The sequence below is a fragment of the Falco biarmicus genome, chromosome 5 (genome assembly GCF_023638135.1).
Source record: "Falco biarmicus isolate bFalBia1 chromosome 5, bFalBia1.pri, whole genome shotgun sequence".
Lineage (NCBI taxonomy): Eukaryota > Metazoa > Chordata > Aves > Falconiformes > Falconidae > Falco > Falco biarmicus.
The window spans coordinates 84,799,459-84,819,374 of NC_079292.1; the positions used below are offsets into that span (position 1 = coordinate 84,799,459).

The following is a 19,916-nucleotide window of genomic DNA, read 5'->3' on the forward strand; positions in this document are numbered from 1 at the left end:
CTATTTTGGTGGACGTACCATTCTCTGACCTTGAGTTTCCACTTTGAGTGAAAGTTGTAATTTTATGCAAGCACAATGGGGTGGGCTGGGTGTGGCAAACCTGCTAGTTAGCAAGAACTTTTCTTCCTCACTGCTGACAGGTGAGCACCAGCAGCTTTGGCATATCACTGTGAGTCATGATTAAGTCCTTTTTTGTTTTTCCCATGCAGTGATGCAAATAAATTGGAGAAAATATTCCGAGTTGCAGGGGGTGTGGTGGGGTGGGGTGTGGTCCAATGCCCCTCCCAGTGAAAGTGATGTGAATTTCACCTCTGAACTTGGCAAAGGCTGTATCTGGCAGGAAACTAATAGTACTGTTTACTAGCTTACAGATTTAATGGAAGTGCAACTAACTTCTAATTCTGGTTTCGCTGCAGTGATCACAGATCAGATGCAAAATTGCATAATACCAGTTTTGAGCAAGTACTAAAAGATGGCCAGCTTTCAGGCCCCCCAAGCGCAACACTTGGCCGTTGTTCTGAAGACCTGCCCTGTGACTTAGGGTGGGAAACCTTATTTCCTTAACCAGCCATGATATTGTTAAGAGTGAGGAGCAACGTGAAGTTAATTTTATGTTTTATTAGCAGCTTTCTGTTTCCTTCAGGTTCTCTCACAGACGGAGAGTAGCACAAGTTGAGCTTCCTGTAGATAATAAACTTAGAAAATAAACCTGATTTTTGTGACATTGAACACTGGCAAACAACAGTAAAGCTATGAGAACTCATACTTGGCTACTGGGACTGAGCATTTTATGAGAAATATTTACTGAAATGGTGCTAGTAATTGTAATTATCTCCAGGACTTCCTTGCCTGCCCTAGGATGAAGAAATATGGGGCTGGATACTCTGAGACATTGTAGATGACAGCAGAAATAAGTGCAGTGGAACATACTTTCAAATAATGTTTTTTACCTTCCTACAAAAAAACTGCGTTGGGTTGTTCTGTTGGGAGCACAGTGGGTAGCTGCTTTCATGTGCTATGTCTTTAGAAAGAGAATTCCTTCATTCAGTGGCTTTTGGATAGATTTATAAGTATAGGTTACATGACCAAGTCTAGTTAGAGCATTTAGTTTCACTTTGTCTCAGCAGCAAGCCAGTGAGAGCATTACTGCAGGACAGTTACCTGAGGAGGTGCTTGAGAATTCTTTGCTTTCAGAGTTTGGGGGAAGGAACCAGTGCCATTTATTTTAATGGTGAAACCTTTCTTTTGTTTATCTCTTTGCAGTTATGTGGCTGTGGGCTGCTGGGCGTGGGCATCTGGCTGTCAGTGTCACAAGGAAACTTCGCCACGTTTTCTCCTAGCTTTCCATCACTTTCAGCTGCCAACCTAGTCATTGCCATTGGCACAGTCGTCATGGTCACCGGCTTTCTGGGCTGCCTAGGTGCTATCAAGGAAAACAAGTGCCTCCTGTTGAGTGTAAGACAACAATACTTCTTTTTACTAAGACCATTGACTGTTGCTTTGTTATTACTTTATTTAAATGACCAGTGCCAAGTAGTCTTGTGCATCACTGTAACATTGTTCTTGGCTTTCAATCTTCTATATGCTTGCAGTATGACATCCCACAGCTTTAGTCACTGATGTCATTGGTGTATTAGCAAACGTATCCTTGTTACTGTGTACCTCAATGTATTAGATAGCAAAGCAAATTACTGTCAGTTACCTCTGAATGGTTAAACATGAACTGTAGGGTCAACCTGAATAGCTCTTCTGGAAATGTCTGTTTGACTGACTGAAAAACCTTAAGCACAGCTGGTTTTGGATGCTGCTCAGAGCCTCTCGTGGCTATTTTCTACTTAGCCCTTATCTAAGGCCTTTGTCAGAGGTTGGTGGAAACCATTTGACCCAAAGTTAAGAAGTCAAGGTCTCTGCCAAGCCTTACAAATAAAAATAAAAAAATAATCTGATCCTTGGCAGTCTTACAGAGGTTGGGAACACCTCTCAGAAGATGGAGTGCGGGTCCTTCCTTTTGCATAAATGCAGCAGGCTTCATCATGTTTCTCCCCACCCCAAGGAGAGAGGTATTGTGGCAGAAGGTGAGAGGAGGGCTTTCAGAGCAGACAGCTTCCAATTTAGTCACAGGTGCTGTGACATTAAGGAGCACATGAGTTTCCCTTGTGTAAAAGTCTCCCTTACATAGTGTTGGGGAACAGCTGGGAAGCATTCCTTAAACCAGCTCAGATAATTAAACTGGAGTACAAATGTGCTCTCGTTTTTTGCTATCTGCTTCTTGGGTTTGTATTTTGTACAGCTGGGAAAGCAAACGAGAGAATAGTAAAGAGGTCTATGTCATTTATCTACACAAACTGCAACACCAGCTGAATTTTGGGGGTTTTTTTAAGAGTGTTTATATTATTGGAAGGTTCTGCAAAAGTCGTTCTACACTATCATGAGTTTCCTATTGGAGAGCTTGCTGCATTGCATACTACATCTCCCCCAGTGTCTGTGGCGGGGATGCCATGCCTATGTGGCAGTCCACTAGTACATAAAGGCAATTAGTGGGCATGAAAATTAGTGAGAAACTACTGGTGCTCACACTTGGGATGCCCCTGCAGAGAGATTTCCACTACAGAGAGTTGGGAATGGAAGTGCTGAGTAATGTAATGACTATTCCAACAGGCAGTCAGATGTGGTTAAAGCTTATCTGCTAGGGAATCACTCATGAAGCACATCACACTGATCTTTGTGGTAATGGGTTTAGCATCTGTTCTGTAATCTGTATGAAGAAAAGAGTCTACCAGGACTGCGTGCTGTGGCAGCAGTCACAAAAGCCAGACAAAAGCATTGCTGAAACCTGCGAACTGGTAGTAGGGCAAAATCTAAGATTAGAGAATGCAGGACACTGAGCTTCCTCATTGATGGTGAGACCTACAGGAGCTTTAGTGGCAGTATATCAACATGCCTGAGGAGTTTGAAACCAAACTTGCATAGTTTTGGCAGTAGAGGAAGGGTTTAGATGACAAGAAGACCTATAGTCTTCAGTTTCTAGCAGCCCCAGGTTTGCTCTTTAGCTGGCAAGTGTGTATACACTGTCTGTTTTTTCTTTGTTCTAGTTTTTCATCGTTTTGCTGATAATTCTCCTGGCAGAGCTGATATTACTCATTTTGTTCTTTGTTTATATGGACAAGGTAAGCAAATATGCCATATAGATTAATTGTACTGTCATGTAAACCAGGTTCAGTTTGTTTTTGTATAGTGGAGGTATGTGGGTTCTCCTTGCTCATCACTTGGTGATGGTTTCACATTGAGATCTTCGTGACTTTCTGTAAGCCGCTTCTGCAGGGGGAGGAGGAAGTGATGAGGAGGGCACACAGAAGAACCCACTGAGCTTTACAGTTCCCCCCTTGAAATAAAACCATAGCCTAGGGCCTCCCTTTTAGTCTTCTAAAATCTAAGATAGCCTTCAGCATAGCTGTTTGATGGCTCTGCAAGAAGCTGGTCATCTTGTGGATCTTGGCTGTGGGAGATCCTGCTTAAGACCTGGTTAGCTTCTTAGAGTCAACCTTTGAACAGGACTGGAGGAGAGAGGTCAGGGATGTTCACAGGTTAATCCAAATGTCACCAGCTGTCTCACTTGAATGGGCAGTCCCAGAAATTTTGACAAGGGTGCAGAGCAGATCAAGAGGCTGCTTCTCATAAAGCCCATTGTTGGAATCTGCTGTCTAGTAGAGACTAAATGAAGCAGGCACAACTGGCTGGCCTGTCAGATAGGTAAAAAACCTCAGAAATCTCTGGGGAACTGGAGGATTCTGCTAAATACAGGACAGAGCCTTACAGTGTGAGCATGTCTGATGTTAGAACTGAGCTTCTACCAGATTCGTGTCTCTTCCCAGGCTGTCTTTATGATGCCTGCCACTTTCAGGGAGCTGAGGTGAACTTCTGATTTTGAATGAGATGTCAAAGAGGGATGAAACAGATCTTATAATACACTTGACCTTTATGCCAAGACCCATAATCCTTTCTCTGCTGCCAGCCCACTGCTGTCAGAACAAAGGTACATTCCTACCTGCGTCCAGGACTCCAGACTTGGACTGAAATTTATACAAGAAATAGGACATCTCATTACACATTCCAGCTTTTTCCTCTAAGGAAAGAAGAGCACATTTGAAAATCATAAATTCTACAAGCCTGTCCCCACAAGAAGAACAATAGCAAAGCTCTTTGTCAGTTGATTTTGTATGGGCCATTTATTATAGCCTGCCTGAACCCGTGCAAGGGATAATTATATTAAGGTTGGGAGGCTGGAACTCTGGGTTTATGATATTAGCAAATTAAAGTAGGCCATAGGTTACAGGCAGGAGGCATTGCTGTGGGGTACTGCCAACAGCTATCTCTGGCAAAGTTAAAGTAAGCTCAGCAGATTTCTGCTGATCACTCTTCAGTCAGTTGGGATCAGACAATGACTGTATAATGGACTCTTAGTAGAGGGGAGCTGTTTGGTCTCATATCTCGTCAGAATTAATACAGTATTTTGCAATGTGAGGGAGAGACTAGACTTTGGCAAGTGCTGAAAGGTCACACTGCCTTCTGAGAGTCTTAAAGCTATGATGGAGCTTTTCTACCCATGTTAAATTTGTGGTGAGAAAGGGTAAGAGAGATACATTCTATATACAAGTCTGTACCATCTGGTCCTTTCCCCTAAACAGCAGTGCATTGACTTTCTGTATTTTTCACATGATACAGGTCAGTGAGAGTGCAAAGAAGGATTTGAAGGAAGGTATGAAGCTGTACAATTCAGAAAATAATGTTGGACTGAAAAATGCATGGAATATCATTCAAGCAGAGGTAACGTTTTCTCAATAGAAAAAAAAAAAGTTTGGCCATAAGGGCTGGTGCAGTCTATTAAATGTGGCATCCATGCTAAGTCTGAAAGATGGCTGATGCAGCCTTTGATTTCTCATTTTGCACTCCTGAACATCCAGGGAGTACTGTGAAACCCAGGATTAAAGTGTGCTTTGTAAGGTTAAAGATGCTTACCTCTTTCTGATGCTCTCTGTGCCTGTGATAGGCACAGAGATGATTCGAAACAGAGGAGAAGCAGCAAAACCTGCATAGGCAGAACTGAAGCTTTTGCAGATGGGCTTTTGCTGTTCAGCATTTGCGGGCAGATTACCTTATATTTTGCTGTTTGGGCTCATGTCTCTGTGACAAGAAGACTAACATATCTTGGGCATGGGACTGTTTATTTCGAGGGGTTTTTTTCATGTTAAGTATTTGCTTTTAGTGATCACTGAGCACAAAGCATTTAAAAAATACAAAAGTGTTGTGGCAACCCTTTTGAAAATATACAGTGGTTTAATGGAAGTAAAAGTTTGTGGTGGTACATGATTCACAAATCGTGCTAGTTAATTTATTAATCCTTTACTTTTGCTGTAGATGAAATGCTGTGGTGTGAATGACTTCACGGATTGGTACCCAGTGCTGGGAGAAAACACTGTCCCAGACCGATGTTGTACAGAAAACTCCCAAGACTGTGGACGGAACTCTACCGAACTAGTGTGGAAAACAGTAAGGCTTGCTTTGCCCAGGTCAGGGGTTAGGGAGGGGTGGGAAGGAAGAAAGTAGAGGGAATGCACATGAAACAAAACGTGACCGTGGGATTTCAGTTTTCATCTTTCATCATTTCAGGGATGTTATGAGAGAGTTATGACCTGGTTTGATGAGAACAAGCATGTCCTTGGTTCGATTGGGATGTGCATCCTCATAATGCAGGTAATACTGGTATGATGTTGGTCAAAATGGCTTTGATTTGCTGTCAGCTTTCTTGATTCTGCAGTGTGAAAAGTGGTGCCCAACTGCTTTGAGTTTGATCACAATTTCAAAAACATCAGATTTGCTTTATGAGTTCATTTAAGGCCATCTACTGAGAAAGGAAGCAGGTCGGTAGTCAGTCCCACAAAGAAGACATGCTATAATGGGGTTTTGCTTACCTGCATTTTGACTTCAGAGCACCACCTTGGACTTCCCATGTTTAGCCATTTTGTTATGCTGTCCTGTAGGGAACTGGTTATTGTAGATTTTGGAAGCAAGTTCTAGAAAATGCCAAAATGAGTCAAATCATGGCCACTGAACTGAATAGGTTAGCATGTTTTAAAAAAGAAGTGCGGAAGTAGCATCATAATCTGTTAAGGTTTGGGAGTTCCTGTATCACTGCTGTACTTCTGGGGGAGAGTATTTCAATCTGATGTTTTCACTCCCAGTTATCTGGCTAAAGAAGCGCAAGTTGTAGAGTAAAAGAATGACTTGTATGTATTGATTCTGAAAAATTGTTGCATGTATGACTAAGAGCCTGGAGAGCTTTTTCCTCAATCTGTGCTCTTTACAGATACATCTCCGGACATCACTGTGTGCCTGAACAACATACATCCAAGTTTATGATCAGTGTTGAAGGCTGAGAAATATGACTAGTGTAGAATGACTTTTAAAACTACTGCTGCACTATGAACACAGGTCAGCAGTGCAGTTTTGGCAGCCTCCCTGTACTGAAGCCCTTATTCTTTGTTTCCCTTCAGATTCTTGGCATGGCCTTCTCCATGACGCTCTTCCAGCAGATTCACAGGACTGGCAAAAAATATGATGCCTAAAGCCTCTGAAACATTATCACACCAACCTTTCTGTCTCATAAAAATGAACAAAAGGAATGACCGCAAAGAGTATCAAGCCTAGCCCTGCTGAGGGAATCCATCCCATTGACCGATCTACTTTGTTTTTACTTGTTCAGTTATTATCACAACTTGTTATTTGACTCATTTTTTTGTCTGTTCACATTTGCCATTTATTTGCCAAAGAGGGGGAAACCCCCACCAAACAAATGGATTTTCTACACGAAATCATAGATCTGCTCTGAGAATGTTTCTGAACTTAAGAAAATGTTTTGCTCTACTAATCCATGCTATATGTGCAAAAGTTATGTGTGTTCAACTTCAAGGGAGAATTCTTCAGTCTTCCATTAAGTTTTCAACCCTCATGTCCAATTTACTGGGAGACTCGGAAAAGCCACTGTAACTGACAGTCCTAGGAATTGGAGCTGCTTTGCTTTGCAGCTTCTTGTACTTTATGGTGTATACTTTTTTATTATGATAATGGTGATGATTATTATGATGGATATAGCTTAGAATTTAGTTGCCTGACTTATAACTTCTTACTGGTTTTGGTTTTACACATTTATTGTACATTAATTTGGGAACCACTGTGCGATCTCCAGAGGACATGTTTTTCAAAGTTGACGGTTGGTGCAGGCAAATAAGGACATTTCTCAAGTCCACAGGGAGGCATCATCTACCTTTATCAGGGCCTTTGTGCCCTTACTGTAACAAAGGTGGTTCCTTTCAAATCAGAGGCTCTTTCCTCAGATGGAATGCAATGTCTTCCCATTGGAACATGTCGTGAGCTTCCTACTCCTGTGAGGCAAAGTTCCAATGCCTTTACTCACCCAAAGCAGTGTCTGGCTGCTTTGATGTCATGCTAGTTTAAAAGCTAAAAGAACTGACTAAGCAAGTTACTGCTCCCTGGCACGAAGGAGAGAGATTGCAGTCTGACCTACTGGCCAGCTGGAGCAGACTTCACAGATTGTGCTGTCTGTTTCAAAAAGTTTGCCCAAGGCATGGCATGCTGCTGGATATGCGGGAAGGGGATGGCAATTTGATGGCAACGTTGTCATGCCATGCCCTTCATTGAAGGGGTTTCCTCAGGCAGATGACAGCTGTCTCCTGAGCTGGGAAAGGTGGTTTGATCAAAGGTGACCAAATGATGCAGGAAAGGGGCAATTTCCAAAACAGGTCTCAGAGACAGTATGTGTTGTCACACCTTCAGTACAGAATTGGTTCTTGCTGACAGATTGCCAAGTCCATCCAGTGGGGTAGTTCAGAGTTCACTGCAATGCATATTTTTGCCAACATTCCTGTTAGAAAACTTGAACATTAATTTCTCTACTTTGAATGCTGCTTCATTGCAAGCAGCCCCCATTTACACCTAGTTGCAGGTTTTTGTTGTTTTGTGAAGGAAGAAGGAAAGGCTCAGATATTGGAGGATGTTCTAATTTAACCCCAGTCAGGGCTTGACTTAGCTCTGAAAGAAATACTGTTTTTTGTATTAGCAGCAGTCAGAAGTGACCTTCAGAGTTACCTCATCCAATGTCACTCTCAAAGGGGTACTGTCATCTATGAGAGAATAGGAGTTTACTGTAACATTATTGGGCTGAGTTTCAGAAACTATTGAGGATGGAGACTTTGTGCCTTTCAGAGCCATGCCATGCCAAACTATTCCTGTGGTAAACAAGTTTCTCTTAATATCCAGTCTGAACATTTATACTTTAAAACTCTGAAAAGATACCATTTTTGTTGTATCGTTCAGCCTATCTTTTCCTTATGAGCTGAAATAGCTGTTGAGCCATTTCATATCTGGGAGGTTTTAGTCCCTTGTTTATCTTCCTAGTAGGTCCTGCATGCATCTGTACATCTGGCAGCAATAGTGTTTTGTGTGGCCAATGTGTCACTTTTTTGAGTTCCTATGAAATCAGTGTGACAGGAAGGAGTGTGAATGTGTGGGGGAAGAGAGATGAATTTGGGTGTCGCAGTGAAGGAGGTTACTATTCTCAGAGCATGGCCTTGCCCATATGAGCACAATGCCCAAAGTTTCACAGGGTTCTTGTTTCCCACTGTAGCAGACAATGCCATATGGGTTCAGCTATTTCACTTGGATTGACTTTGAAAGAGTCAGGGAAGAAGCACAGGGAAAGCACAGAAACTGAATCCAGTTTTACTTCCATTTCTAACAAAAATTGGGACCAGGAGCATGTGAGCCCCACTAAAGATGGATGTTCCATGTTGAAGAAGGGGCTCTGATGCCCAGTGTACTTGCTGCTACATGTAAGACTGTATCCAAAGTTGCTAAGATGCGTTCCCATTTTTGGAAGAAAAGACAGGACGATTTTCATCTGATGGCTCCACTGCATTCTCCCTTTGCATAGAGGTGCTGAGCTTTCTCTAGCGTTCAAATGAGCAAGGTGCAGGGCTGAGCAGGAGCATCATCGCTGTCCTTTTGGGTCGCACAGTGGTACCTGCCATATCTTAAATTTTAATCTGCAGTCAGTTTTTGTACAAAAAAAAAAAGGTAAAATATATTAGTGAAAGTAATAAGGAAATAAAAAATGTTTATGAATAACTCAGAGATGAAATGTGTAGTTGCAAACTCAGCTACTTTGCCTTCCATCCAAACTTATTTTTCTAGAATGCTTCATTCCATTTCATGATCTAGCAGCATAGATCCTCAGATCTTTTTTTAATGACTACTTTTGGCATTTTAAGCACAGTATTAGGCAAGATAGTTACACGAGCTTCATGTATTCATCTCTGGGAGGCCACCTACAGGAAGGGAGTCAAAACCAGGGCTGATCTGTGTCTCTAGCTGACTCTCTGACGTGGGAGGTGATGACAGACATCCTGGAAGGAGCAGAAAAGTAATGCCATTTTCCAGGCAACAAAAAACAGCCCTGGAAAGTGTGAAGCTGCATCAGTCAGTTTGTCAGAGAAGGCACTAACTGTCCTGTAAACTGGTCAAAGGGAGCTTTGGCTCATGTATGTATGCACTTTTTTTGCTTATGCTGGTGGGTGGCTGTCTGTATGTTTTCCCCAAATGTCACTCTGATTATTTAACTATAAGTTTTTAGCATGTTTTTAAATAAAAGCTGATACTGAGTAAAAGTATCTTTAATATACACAAATACTGATTTGTATAAATGCATACCTTTCTGTATCTCTTAATTCCTGAAAGCACAGTTCAAGTGTGTGAACGTGCTGTTTCTCTGAGTGTTCCTTCAGACTGTAGCATACCTGCTGTCTCACTGTGCTTCATGCTTGGAAGTTGCGGCAGAACTTCAACAGAGACGTAACAGGAGAAGAACCTCTACTTGAAAGCTGTTGAAGTAATAGCAGTGAGTTCTGTTCCCTCCTGATGGTACCAAGGCTGTTAGTTACAAGAAGCCCATGTGGAGGGCACTCAAAAGAAGCGCCCATAGCCAAGTAGCATATGAGATGATAAAAATAATGGCATAAATGTCTCAAGATGACAGAAGATGCCTTGTATATGTCATACATTGAGTTCCTGGGCTATGGTCATGTCAGGCCAACTCTCCTGTCCTGTGTTCACCCCTCATTTGTATGCATGAAATACAAACTCACACACAGGAAGGCTGCAAGCAGAGGGCAGCCGAACTGATTCTCATGATGTTTCTTGAGCAATGTATTGGCCAGACATAGAAAGGGCAAAAGGCAAGGAGGAAAATGGTCTTATCCCAGCAGATGGTTCTTGGGAGCAGCGAGGAATAGGACACACATAATTCTGATGTAACTTTTTTCCATAGAGTTGAGCAGCTTCATTCTGTAGCTGGCATGGGGAAACCTGGAGATTTTTGCCTATGGGCTACCCATCTGTTGTGCAGTAGATAGTAGACACTAAGAAACAACATGCCATTCCCACCAGGTGATGTTTGCACCACTGTTTCTTCTATGCAATACCTACTTTCGCCTTTATATAAAAGATTTTTACTAGGATTATACAAAAATAAAGGATTTTTTAAAAGGTGCTTCTTTGAGCTCATTTCTCTCCTAACCCCAACTACCACCAAAACCAAAAGGGGACAAAAACATTCCAAAAGGTGACTTGCAGAGATCTATTTCAACTTCTATGCAGTTAAAGTCCAGAGCTCTTGAAGCTATTGCATCTCTGAAAAGATCCACACCCCCTGGTTCTCTCCCATCCTCCTTCAAAACAATACTAAAACAGAAAGAGGTGTGAAAGAACAGCAAACTGCTTTTGAGAGCCTGGTAATATAGGAAAGTGTTTGCAAATGACCCAGAGAATATGAACTAGTCAAAGAGAGGACAAAGTAGTAGAGAGCTTGAAAGATGAGAGGACACTGAGAATTCTCAGAAGGAAACACTGACCTAGAGAAAGAACACAGACCAGCCCTTCAAATGCCAGGAAAGCAGATGGTCTGAAAGATCCTCAGATGAAACAGTGGAGTCAAGCAGAAGCCAACAAAGCAACGAACAGTCTGAAAGATTCAGGAAACAAAAAGTTTCCTCAGGGAAGACAAGAAAGCCTGTAAGTGCCCAAGGAAACAAAATGTAGCAGTGTCAAAGAGGCTAAGAACAAAATAGGTAAGACAAAGGACTCTTCCAGAGAATACCAAAGAGGCTCAGTGATAACAAGAAAGTATCAGAGATATTAAAGGAGCTCCAGCATACCCAGTAGTACCAAGGGTGGCATCGGAGAAGACTGGGGGGGAAAAAGGCAGAAAGCTTGAAAGTCCCCCAAAGAGTAGTGTCAAAGAAGGGAAAATCAGCCAAGCTCTGTACAAGACTCAGAGAATACAGAGTAGCCTCAGAGGCAAAGAAACTAGTAGAAGGCCTGAAAAAACCACGGTGAACACACCAGAGACCTTGACAATAACAAGAAAGTAGCAGAGATTCAGAAAGAGCACTAGGAGAGTATGCCTGCAGCTGCTAAGAAAGAGAGGCTAAAAGAGCAACTCATAATAGCCTTGGAGAAGGGAAGAAACAAACAGGGAGGCTGATGTCATTCCAGGAAAAAGAAAAGTTGCTGCTGAGATGCTATGAACCTTGAAGAGAGACTGAAACAGCCCCAGAAAACCCAGTTTAACTTCAGAGAAGTGGCAGGGACAGGGATGGGAGGCCGGGAGGACACAGCAGAAAGACTGAAAGTGCTCCAAAGTCCTCAGTGAGAGGAAGGAACACACTGAAAGCCTGAAAGGCAGCTTTGGAGAGGCTAATGAAGAAGTGAAGAGGTTGAAGGAGTCCCAGAGGACAGAGAAGCCTTGCAGACCCTGGGACACCAGTAGAAAGCCGGAAAGAACTTGGAGAAGACAGAGTAGTCTCAGAGAAGGTAAGAAAATAGCATAAAGCCTGCAAATGAAGGATAAAAAAAGACTAGCCTCAGAAAGGTGGAAAAAAGTAGGCAAGAAAGAGACCCAGAGAGCATAATGTAGCCTTGGAGAGGTGAAAAAATACAGCAAAAATACTGGAAGAATGCTGAGAGAGCAGAGAGCAGTCTCAGGCAGGCAAAGAAAGAAGCAGAGATGTTAAGAGTCCAAGGAGAACACACCGTACCGCTGGAGGACAATGAAAAAGCAGGAGACAGCCTAGAGGAACCCCAGTGCATGCAGTGTATGCTTAGGGCAGTGAAGCCTCAGCCAGTGAGAGGCTGCGGAGCAGCTGTCCTTCAAACAGCTGGAGGTAGTTCTTGTGAGGGTTTGCTCTGTGATCTTCCCAGGGGTGGAGATTAGGCTGACAAGCCTGTAATTCTGGGGGCTCTTTCTTGCCTTTTGGGGGAGATGTCCAGCAGAAGGGTGTGCTATGTACCTCTTAAAAATCATCAGGAAACTCCCCTGCTCACTATGACCTCTCCAAGATGACAGCATCAGTGACTTTGGTCAGGTCCCTCAGCACCCTTGGTCACGTTTCAGGTGGACCCATGGACTTTTGTATAGCCGTTTTGGTCCCAGCATAGTCATGCTTCACTGCAGGCAACGCTCCACATCATTGCCAGATTTTGCCATTAAGCCCAGGGCCCTGAGGCCTAAGAGCAGGCCTTACGCAAGTAAACACCAAGGCAAGGAAGGCACCATGTGTGTCCTTTGTCACCAGGTCTCCTGCCCCATTTGGGCTTTTTCTTAGATTCCCTTCTACCACCAATGTAGTCATAGGAATCCTCCATGTTGCTTTCCATGTTTTTCACTAGTTTCAACTCCAGCTGAGCTTTGGGCTTTCCAGCTTCCACCCCACCACACCCAGGCAATGGCTTCATTCCTCCAGAGCAGCCCAGCCCCACTTCAGCCTTCCATGCATTTCCTCTGTGCTATCAACCTCAGTCTGGTGGTCTCTGTCCCTCCATGCTGACATTCTGCCAGGCCTGGTAGACTTTCCACACAACAGATGGACACTTCTTGCGCTTTGAGAAGGTTGTACTTGAAGGCTGACCAGCTCTCATGGACTTGTTTGCCCTCCAGGGTGACTGATATGGGATACTGCCTACCAGATTACCTCAAGAAGCCAAAACCTGCTTTCCTGAAGTCCAGGGCTATGATCTTGCTACATGTCTCACTCCCGGCTGGGTGGACCTTGGACCTACACTGCAGCTTTGTTGGCAGTCCTGCCTCTATGTCAGAGAGCAGCGAGGGCTATCTGCTGCACCATGGAAGGCTAGTCAGGAGCAGAACACAATAACAAGGCATGCGCAAGTAGTGTCCTCACCAAGAAGGAGCCAGAATGCAGAATGGCAAGCCCAGGTCACGATGAGTGCCAAAGACAGCAGGTCACATGCAGCCAGCAACCCCCCAGCAAGTCCATAGTGACGAGGCAGACCCAGGGTCAGCCAGGAAGCTGAACTGGTGGGTCTGGGTCAGGGTCCAGGCTGTGCAGGTACAAGATCAGCCATAGACAGTGCTGCTACACAGCTGTGATACAGCACAGGCAGGAGCCTGTGGCAAGGCCGCTGCTTAAAAACAGTTCCCAAGAGAAAGGAGGGACAGGCCCACGCTCCTCCGAGCTTTCTTCCCAAGAGCTCTTGCCAGCAAAGGAGGTGGACTTGGACTCGGCCACCTAAACTCCAACTTAGCCAACTAAACTCCTGGAAGAGGGATGCACTTCAGGCCCTGACATGGTGATCCCATCTCCTACTTGTCCTGACTGGGCTCTCTGGATGGACCATGATGTGATTCATTACCCTGCCTTGGCCGGGACAGTCGGTGGACCCTGCTGTGAGGGCACCTGCTCTGCCCCCCACCCCCCCCCCGCAGTGGGAGCGCACCCTGGCCGCTGATGGCGTTGCCTGTGCCGTGGCCAGCCCCGGCTCCCCCCTTCAGCTCCCCAACTAAAGCGTGGGCACCCGTGACACCCGGCGCTCCCCCCCTGCTCCCCGTGCCTCCCCTTCTCTCCAGGCTTTGGTCACCATCCCCTGACGAGCCCAGGCTCAAGCGCCCCCAATTAGGCTGGAAGGGCCGCTGGAAAGCAAGCGCCTGCTGCACCCCTGTGCGGCATCCTGTGCCTCCACAGCTCTCCTGTTCCTCACGGGGGGGCCGTGGTCAGAAAAGCCAAAGCTCTGCCCACAACCCTGGCTGTGCGGTCAGGCCTTAACCCGTAGGGTGGGGGCCCTCCTGCCCAAGCCTTCCATCTCCACTGGCATGACCAAGGAGAACAGCACCTGGGCTCCAGTGCCCTGCAGCCACACTTGGTTTGTTAAGGTCTCCCTTGACAGTATCAGTGGTGCACATACGGATAAGCAGGCCGAAGTCCAGACATACCTTAGAGCTCTCTGTAACAATCTCAGTCCAACCTCTGTGCAAGGAACAGACCGTGTGAGGTAGCAAGTAAGGTCAGTAGATGGGTGCCTCTGTGCCGTGTAGAAGGAAGCCTCCAGCCAGTGTCACACACCGTTTCCTCTTGGCGGTGGTTCAGGCTCACCTAGCTATGATGCATCCCTTGACAATTCATAGCACCAGTGTTGTCCAGGGGGAAACAGTGGGGTGATGCAGCAAGTTGATTAGACCAAATGCTGGGATGCACGCGCACATTGGAGTACAGCAACATGCTGTAGCAGTGTGAAAGCCTGGCTGTGTGTACAGCAGAGAGATCCTGGAGGTGTCCTTTTCCCATTTGGTGGTGGGCTGACCCCCACTCGCAGCTAAGCATCACACAGTATCTCACTCACTCCCTCTCCCACCCCAACAGGATAAGGAAAGGAAAAGCAAGAAAGCTCTCGGGTTGACTGGTGCCCAGCCAGTCTCTGAGCAATGGCTACGGTCCCAAAATCCCTCTCATCTCATTTTTTTCCACTGAGCATGATATTATATGGCACTTGTGCCAGTTTGGGTCAGCTATCCTGCTTGTGTCCTTTCCAAATTCTTGCGTACCCCTTGCTTGCTGGGGGAAGCTGAAGGGGAAAAGAGAAAGTCTTGATGCTGTGCAAGTACAGCTTAGCAACAGCCAACACAGAGCTGCGTTATCAAGGCTGGTTTAGGAACAAATTCAAAACACAGCACCATACAGGCTGCTACAAAGAAAATAAACTATCTCAGTCAGACCAAGTACATTCTTATACATCATTTGAGTGCTGGTGGAAAGAGACAACATGAGGATACACAGAGATGTAGGATGTAATTTTGCTGCTTCTTTTTAGGGATGACTATCCTCTCCAGATTTCCCAGACAACCACAACCCAATCCCACAGCACACCATGTGGGATTTTCTCTGGTCATCTCAGTCTTGCTCACTACATCCCCCAGACACAGAAGAAACTACTGACAGCTGCTTCTGCTGCCCAAAGTAACTGGGAACAAAAGTGTTCCACAATTATTTTTTTTTCTCTCCTCAGAGATAACCTTAGCCCAGCACAGGGAGCAAAGAGATGGAGAGGCTGCACAAAAAAGCCATTCCCTATGTGTTGTTCACTAAAAGGTGGGGTGGACAGGAATGCTATCTCCAGTCATTGAACAAGGTTGCAAGTAATCCCTGCATCCTTTTCTAGGTTGCAATGAATGGTAGAAGAGTAGTGCATCAGGTTATAGGAAAGCCTCTTTTTCTTTATGCATAGAACTAACCTTTATATTGAAATGTCAGGTTGATGGAGTCCAGTGCAGGCATGACACGTACCACTGGAGCACAGAAGAACTATGTATATAGTACACAGACTGTAAGAGAAGTATGGTGATGAGCAAAGTTTAGTCATTAGAAAAACACACAGGGAGCAGCGCTGCAGGGTCAGTGAGAACCAGCCCCATTCAGCTGTTTGTGTCACACCTGAGAAACCATGCTGGTGCTGGCAGACTCACTGGCTTTGAGGTTATCTTGTTCTCTGTGTTTTGGCTGTTTGGCTCAGGCCTCAATGTCATTATGCAATGTTGCAGTTAGCGATGCATGGCTGTGTTAGCCTAGAAAAGGTTGGAGTCCAAAATGAGTCCAGATATCAAGGTGTTGTGGTTCCCCTGGGCTCTGCTATGTCCTTCTCTAGAGGAAAAAACAAACAAAAAAAAAGCCTTCCAGCTCTCTGCCTTTCTGCCTCTGCTACAAGTGCATCTATTTGCATTTAAGTTCTCTTAATGTCAGCTGAAGGTTTGGGAACTTCCCGGACTCATCTTCCCTTCAAAAAAGAAGACAGGCTGAGATGCTGAAGCTCAGTCTATACATAAAAGGAGAAAGGCAACTGACAATTTCAAACAACCAAGTAATGACGAAGTATTTGGTATGAACGTGAGACAACTTGGGGGTGTGTGGCGTGGTGGTGGAATAAAGGACACCTAGGAATAGGAAAGAAACGTGGAAAGAGACAAAGAAGTCCCTTGGCTGTGGCCTCTGTTCTCCATGATTAAAGGATAGAACAGACGCAGCAGACCACAGCTTTCAGTGAGTATCACCAAAAAAAAGCATCAAAGAATGTTCCCAGACCTTTTCCACTTCAGAGACTGCAGAATAGGCATACCTGGGGAAAGCACAGCACGAACAGGACTAGAAGAGTATCTTCTAGAAAACAGAAGGATGCAGGAAAGTCAGGTTAAGAAAGACCACGTAACACACCTAACAGCTCCTTGAACAACAAATCAAGATGATGCAGGCTTTCAAGGAAAGAATACACAATTGTTGCTTCTACAGCTTCTTCTATATATCAAGACCAATGCCATGTTTGAGGTGGACAGCCATTGCCTCCAAACGTGATGCTCTGTAATAGGTAGAATATCTCCTCATTCTCCTCTCTTGCCTCTGGACAACTGTATTTGTACATGTACAAGTTTGTGGATACCACAGGCTTCACATGCATCCTACAATTTCCTTTATGCTGCAATATATATGCCCGTCACAAAATCTTCTTTTTCTGCAAAATGGCAAAACACTTCATTTTCCCCCCCTATGGCACAGTTATCATATTGTTATGATTTTTTGGCACATAATATTTATATTTTGTTCCTTTTTTGGTTGTTTGGTTTTTTGCCAGTTAATGCTGACAGAATTATATTTCATTATCATTTACATTATCAGTCAATTGCATGAATGCATCGTTACATTGCATATTAAAAATTAATCTACTGTGAAATGGCAAATACCAAAGACTCACCGACTTTTCCCTGTAGGAGAATGTATAATGGCAATTTACCTTCCTTGTGCTAGTGGATACATTCAAGGGCAGAGAGCTGCTATTCAGAAGGTCATAGACAAGCTGGAGAAATGGGCTTAGAGGAACCTTGTGAAACTGAACAAGGACAAAACCAAAGTTTTGTATGCACCTGGGAAGAAATAACCCGTGGCAACAATACAGGTTAGGAAATGACTAGATGGGGAGCAGCTTTTCTGCAAGACTCATGATCCTGGATGGAAAGCTGGATGTAAGCCAGCAGTGTGCCCTGGCAGCAGCGTGAGCCAGCTGCATCCTTGGCTGTAAAATAGCAGGACCCTACCCAGTAGTTCAAAGGAAAGATTACCAGCATTTGTTAAACATCCAGCTGGAATAGCGCATCCAGTTTAGGGCCCATTACAAGAATGGCACTGATCAACTGCAGCAAGTTCAGCAGAGGACCACCAAGACAGTCAGGAGGCTGGAGCTCTTGCCCTGTGAGGAGAAACTGATGGACTTGTCTTATTTAGCCTGAAGAAAAGGCTCAGGTGGGACGAGCTAACTGCAGTCTTCCAGTACCTACTACAGAGGTTACCAAGAAGACCAGGCCAGGCTTTTCACAGTGGTGCATGGTGGTAGGAGAAGAGACAGAAGGCTTAAGCTGTAATGAGAGGTACAAACAGGTATAGGGAAAACTTCTTCACCATGATGACAGCCAAGCATCAAGCACTGGAAGAGGCTGGCCAGAGAGGCTGTGCAGTCTGGATCCTTGCAGGTTTCAAGACCTGACTGGACAGAGATGTGAACAAGCTGACCTGATCTCATAGCTGATCCTGCTTTAAGCAGGAGGTTGGGCTGGATGACCAGGGTGCATTCCAACCTGAATCCTCTTTTAATCGCCTGACCAATACAATTAAAGAGGCATTATGTTATGGTACTGACTGTCATTTCCCTCCCTCTAATTTTCAGTGGCTTGGGGGCACCGTACTCATTATTTCCCTATCCAGGGAAAGGCATCAGAAGGAAGAGGGAGGGCACTCACCTTACAGGATTACAGTGAAAGGACAAGAGGCAAGCGCACTAGCTGCAGCATGGGAAATTCTGCCTGGAAAAAAGGAAAAAAGACCTTGTGCCCCTGAAAACAATTCAACAGATATGCCTGGGGAAAAAAAAAAAATGGCTGGATGAGGAACTGAGCAGTCTAATCTAGATTTGAATTTAGGCTTCCTTTGGTAAGGAGACTGGATTAAAGAACCCCAGAGTCCTTTCAAACCTAGACCCTTCCGTGATCCTACGATTTATACATCAGGCAGTACCAGGGAGTTCTCTTTTTCACTTCCCTTTGACCATTCCCTGCAAAAATGTGTCTGCAACTCAAGCCATGCGGCCAAACCTCTCCAGTTTCTGCCTTTTTGATGCTTGAAGTAGAGGCTCATGATAATCAATAAATGCAATTAAGTCTTCTCCAGACAGGCTGTACACAGTACATAGCTACAGAAATCTTTGGATTTAAAAGGTTTTTAACTTCTTGTTGCTGTGAAGAGTCTGGCATTAGCATGTAGCTTCCTGAGAATAGTCATACTAACAAGCTATATTTTCACTGGAACTAAGGTATTATCGCAAAAGAGAGGCTTATGTTCTGTTATTATCAGTTTAAACGTACAAAGAAAGGGAAGAAACACAACATAGATCTCAACACTTCAAGGCATAGCAGCAGAAATCTCTAAAACTTTTGGCTGCTAGACAGCTGTATGTTGGGCTTCCGTAACTTCAGATACACTTAGAAATTCTGCAAAAAGCCTCATCATTATTTAAAAAATACACAAGCAGTAATAACAATAGATGATTCAAAGAGGCCCACATTAGGCATAAAGCACTGCCAGCATCTTTTCAAGCAAAAAAAGATGTTCAACAGACATTCTGCAACAGCCAAGGCAGAAACTGAATCCTCCCTTACTCCTATCCCACATACAGGTTCATAAAGCAAGGCAGCACCGGCGGGATACATCCCCACAGTCTTCCTGTGCTTTCCAACAATGCCCATACAAGTATCACAGCTGGAGAAAAATGTCCCTGCTTCCAGCAAACCACTTTATTCCAGAAGCACCCCGTTCACACCAGTGAAATACCCCCAGTAATTCACCACAGGCCGCCTAACTTTTTAGCTCAGAAAAAAACCCCTTTCCTAACTCTGCATTTGTAGGCAAGGTCAGCCCAGCCAGAATCTGGACATGCATCCTGCCTCACACTGTCACGGTTTAACCCCGGCTGGCAGCCAAGCACCACACAGCTGCTTGCTCACTGCCCCCCACCCAGAGGGATGGGAAAGAGGATTGGAAAGGAATGTAAAACTCCAGGGTTGAGATAAGAACAATTTAATAGGTAAAGCAAAAGCCACGCAAGCAAAGTAAGTAATTCATTCACCACTTCCCATGGGCAGGCAGGTGTTCAGCCATCCCCAGAAAAGCCAGGCTCCGTCACACGTAACTGTTACTTGGGAAGATAAACGCCATAATGCCAGATGTCCCCCCCTTCCTTCTTCTTCCCCCAGTTTATATACTCAGCATGATGCCATGTGTATGGAATACCCCTTTGGCTAGTTCGGGTCACCTGTCCCAGCTGTGTCCCTTCCCAATTGCCCATGCCCCTCCAGCCCTCTTGCTGGCAGGGCCCAAGGAACTGAAAAGTCCTTGATTTATTATAATCATCACCCAGCAACAGCGAAGAACATCAGTGTCCTGTCAACATTGTTCTCA

General features: G+C 44.7%; 1 protein-coding gene across 3 annotated transcripts in view; it reads left to right on the plus strand.

The window, feature by feature from the left end:
* TSPAN9 (tetraspanin 9) overlaps positions 1-10,621 on the plus strand; it is a 184,967-nt gene extending 174,346 nt beyond the window's left edge. For all 3 annotated transcript variants that reach the window (XM_056339917.1, XM_056339918.1, XM_056339916.1), the window contains 6 exons: positions 1,264-1,455; positions 3,093-3,167; positions 4,723-4,824; positions 5,416-5,547; positions 5,668-5,751; positions 6,552-10,621. In XM_056339917.1, coding sequence (XP_056195892.1) covers positions 1,264-1,455; positions 3,093-3,167; positions 4,723-4,824; positions 5,416-5,547; positions 5,668-5,751; positions 6,552-6,623 — 657 coding nt within the window. In that variant the 3' untranslated portion in view covers positions 6,624-10,621. The remainder of the gene's footprint in view (positions 1-1,263; positions 1,456-3,092; positions 3,168-4,722; positions 4,825-5,415; positions 5,548-5,667; positions 5,752-6,551) is intronic.
* The last annotated feature ends 9,295 nt before the right edge of the window (positions 10,622-19,916 follow it).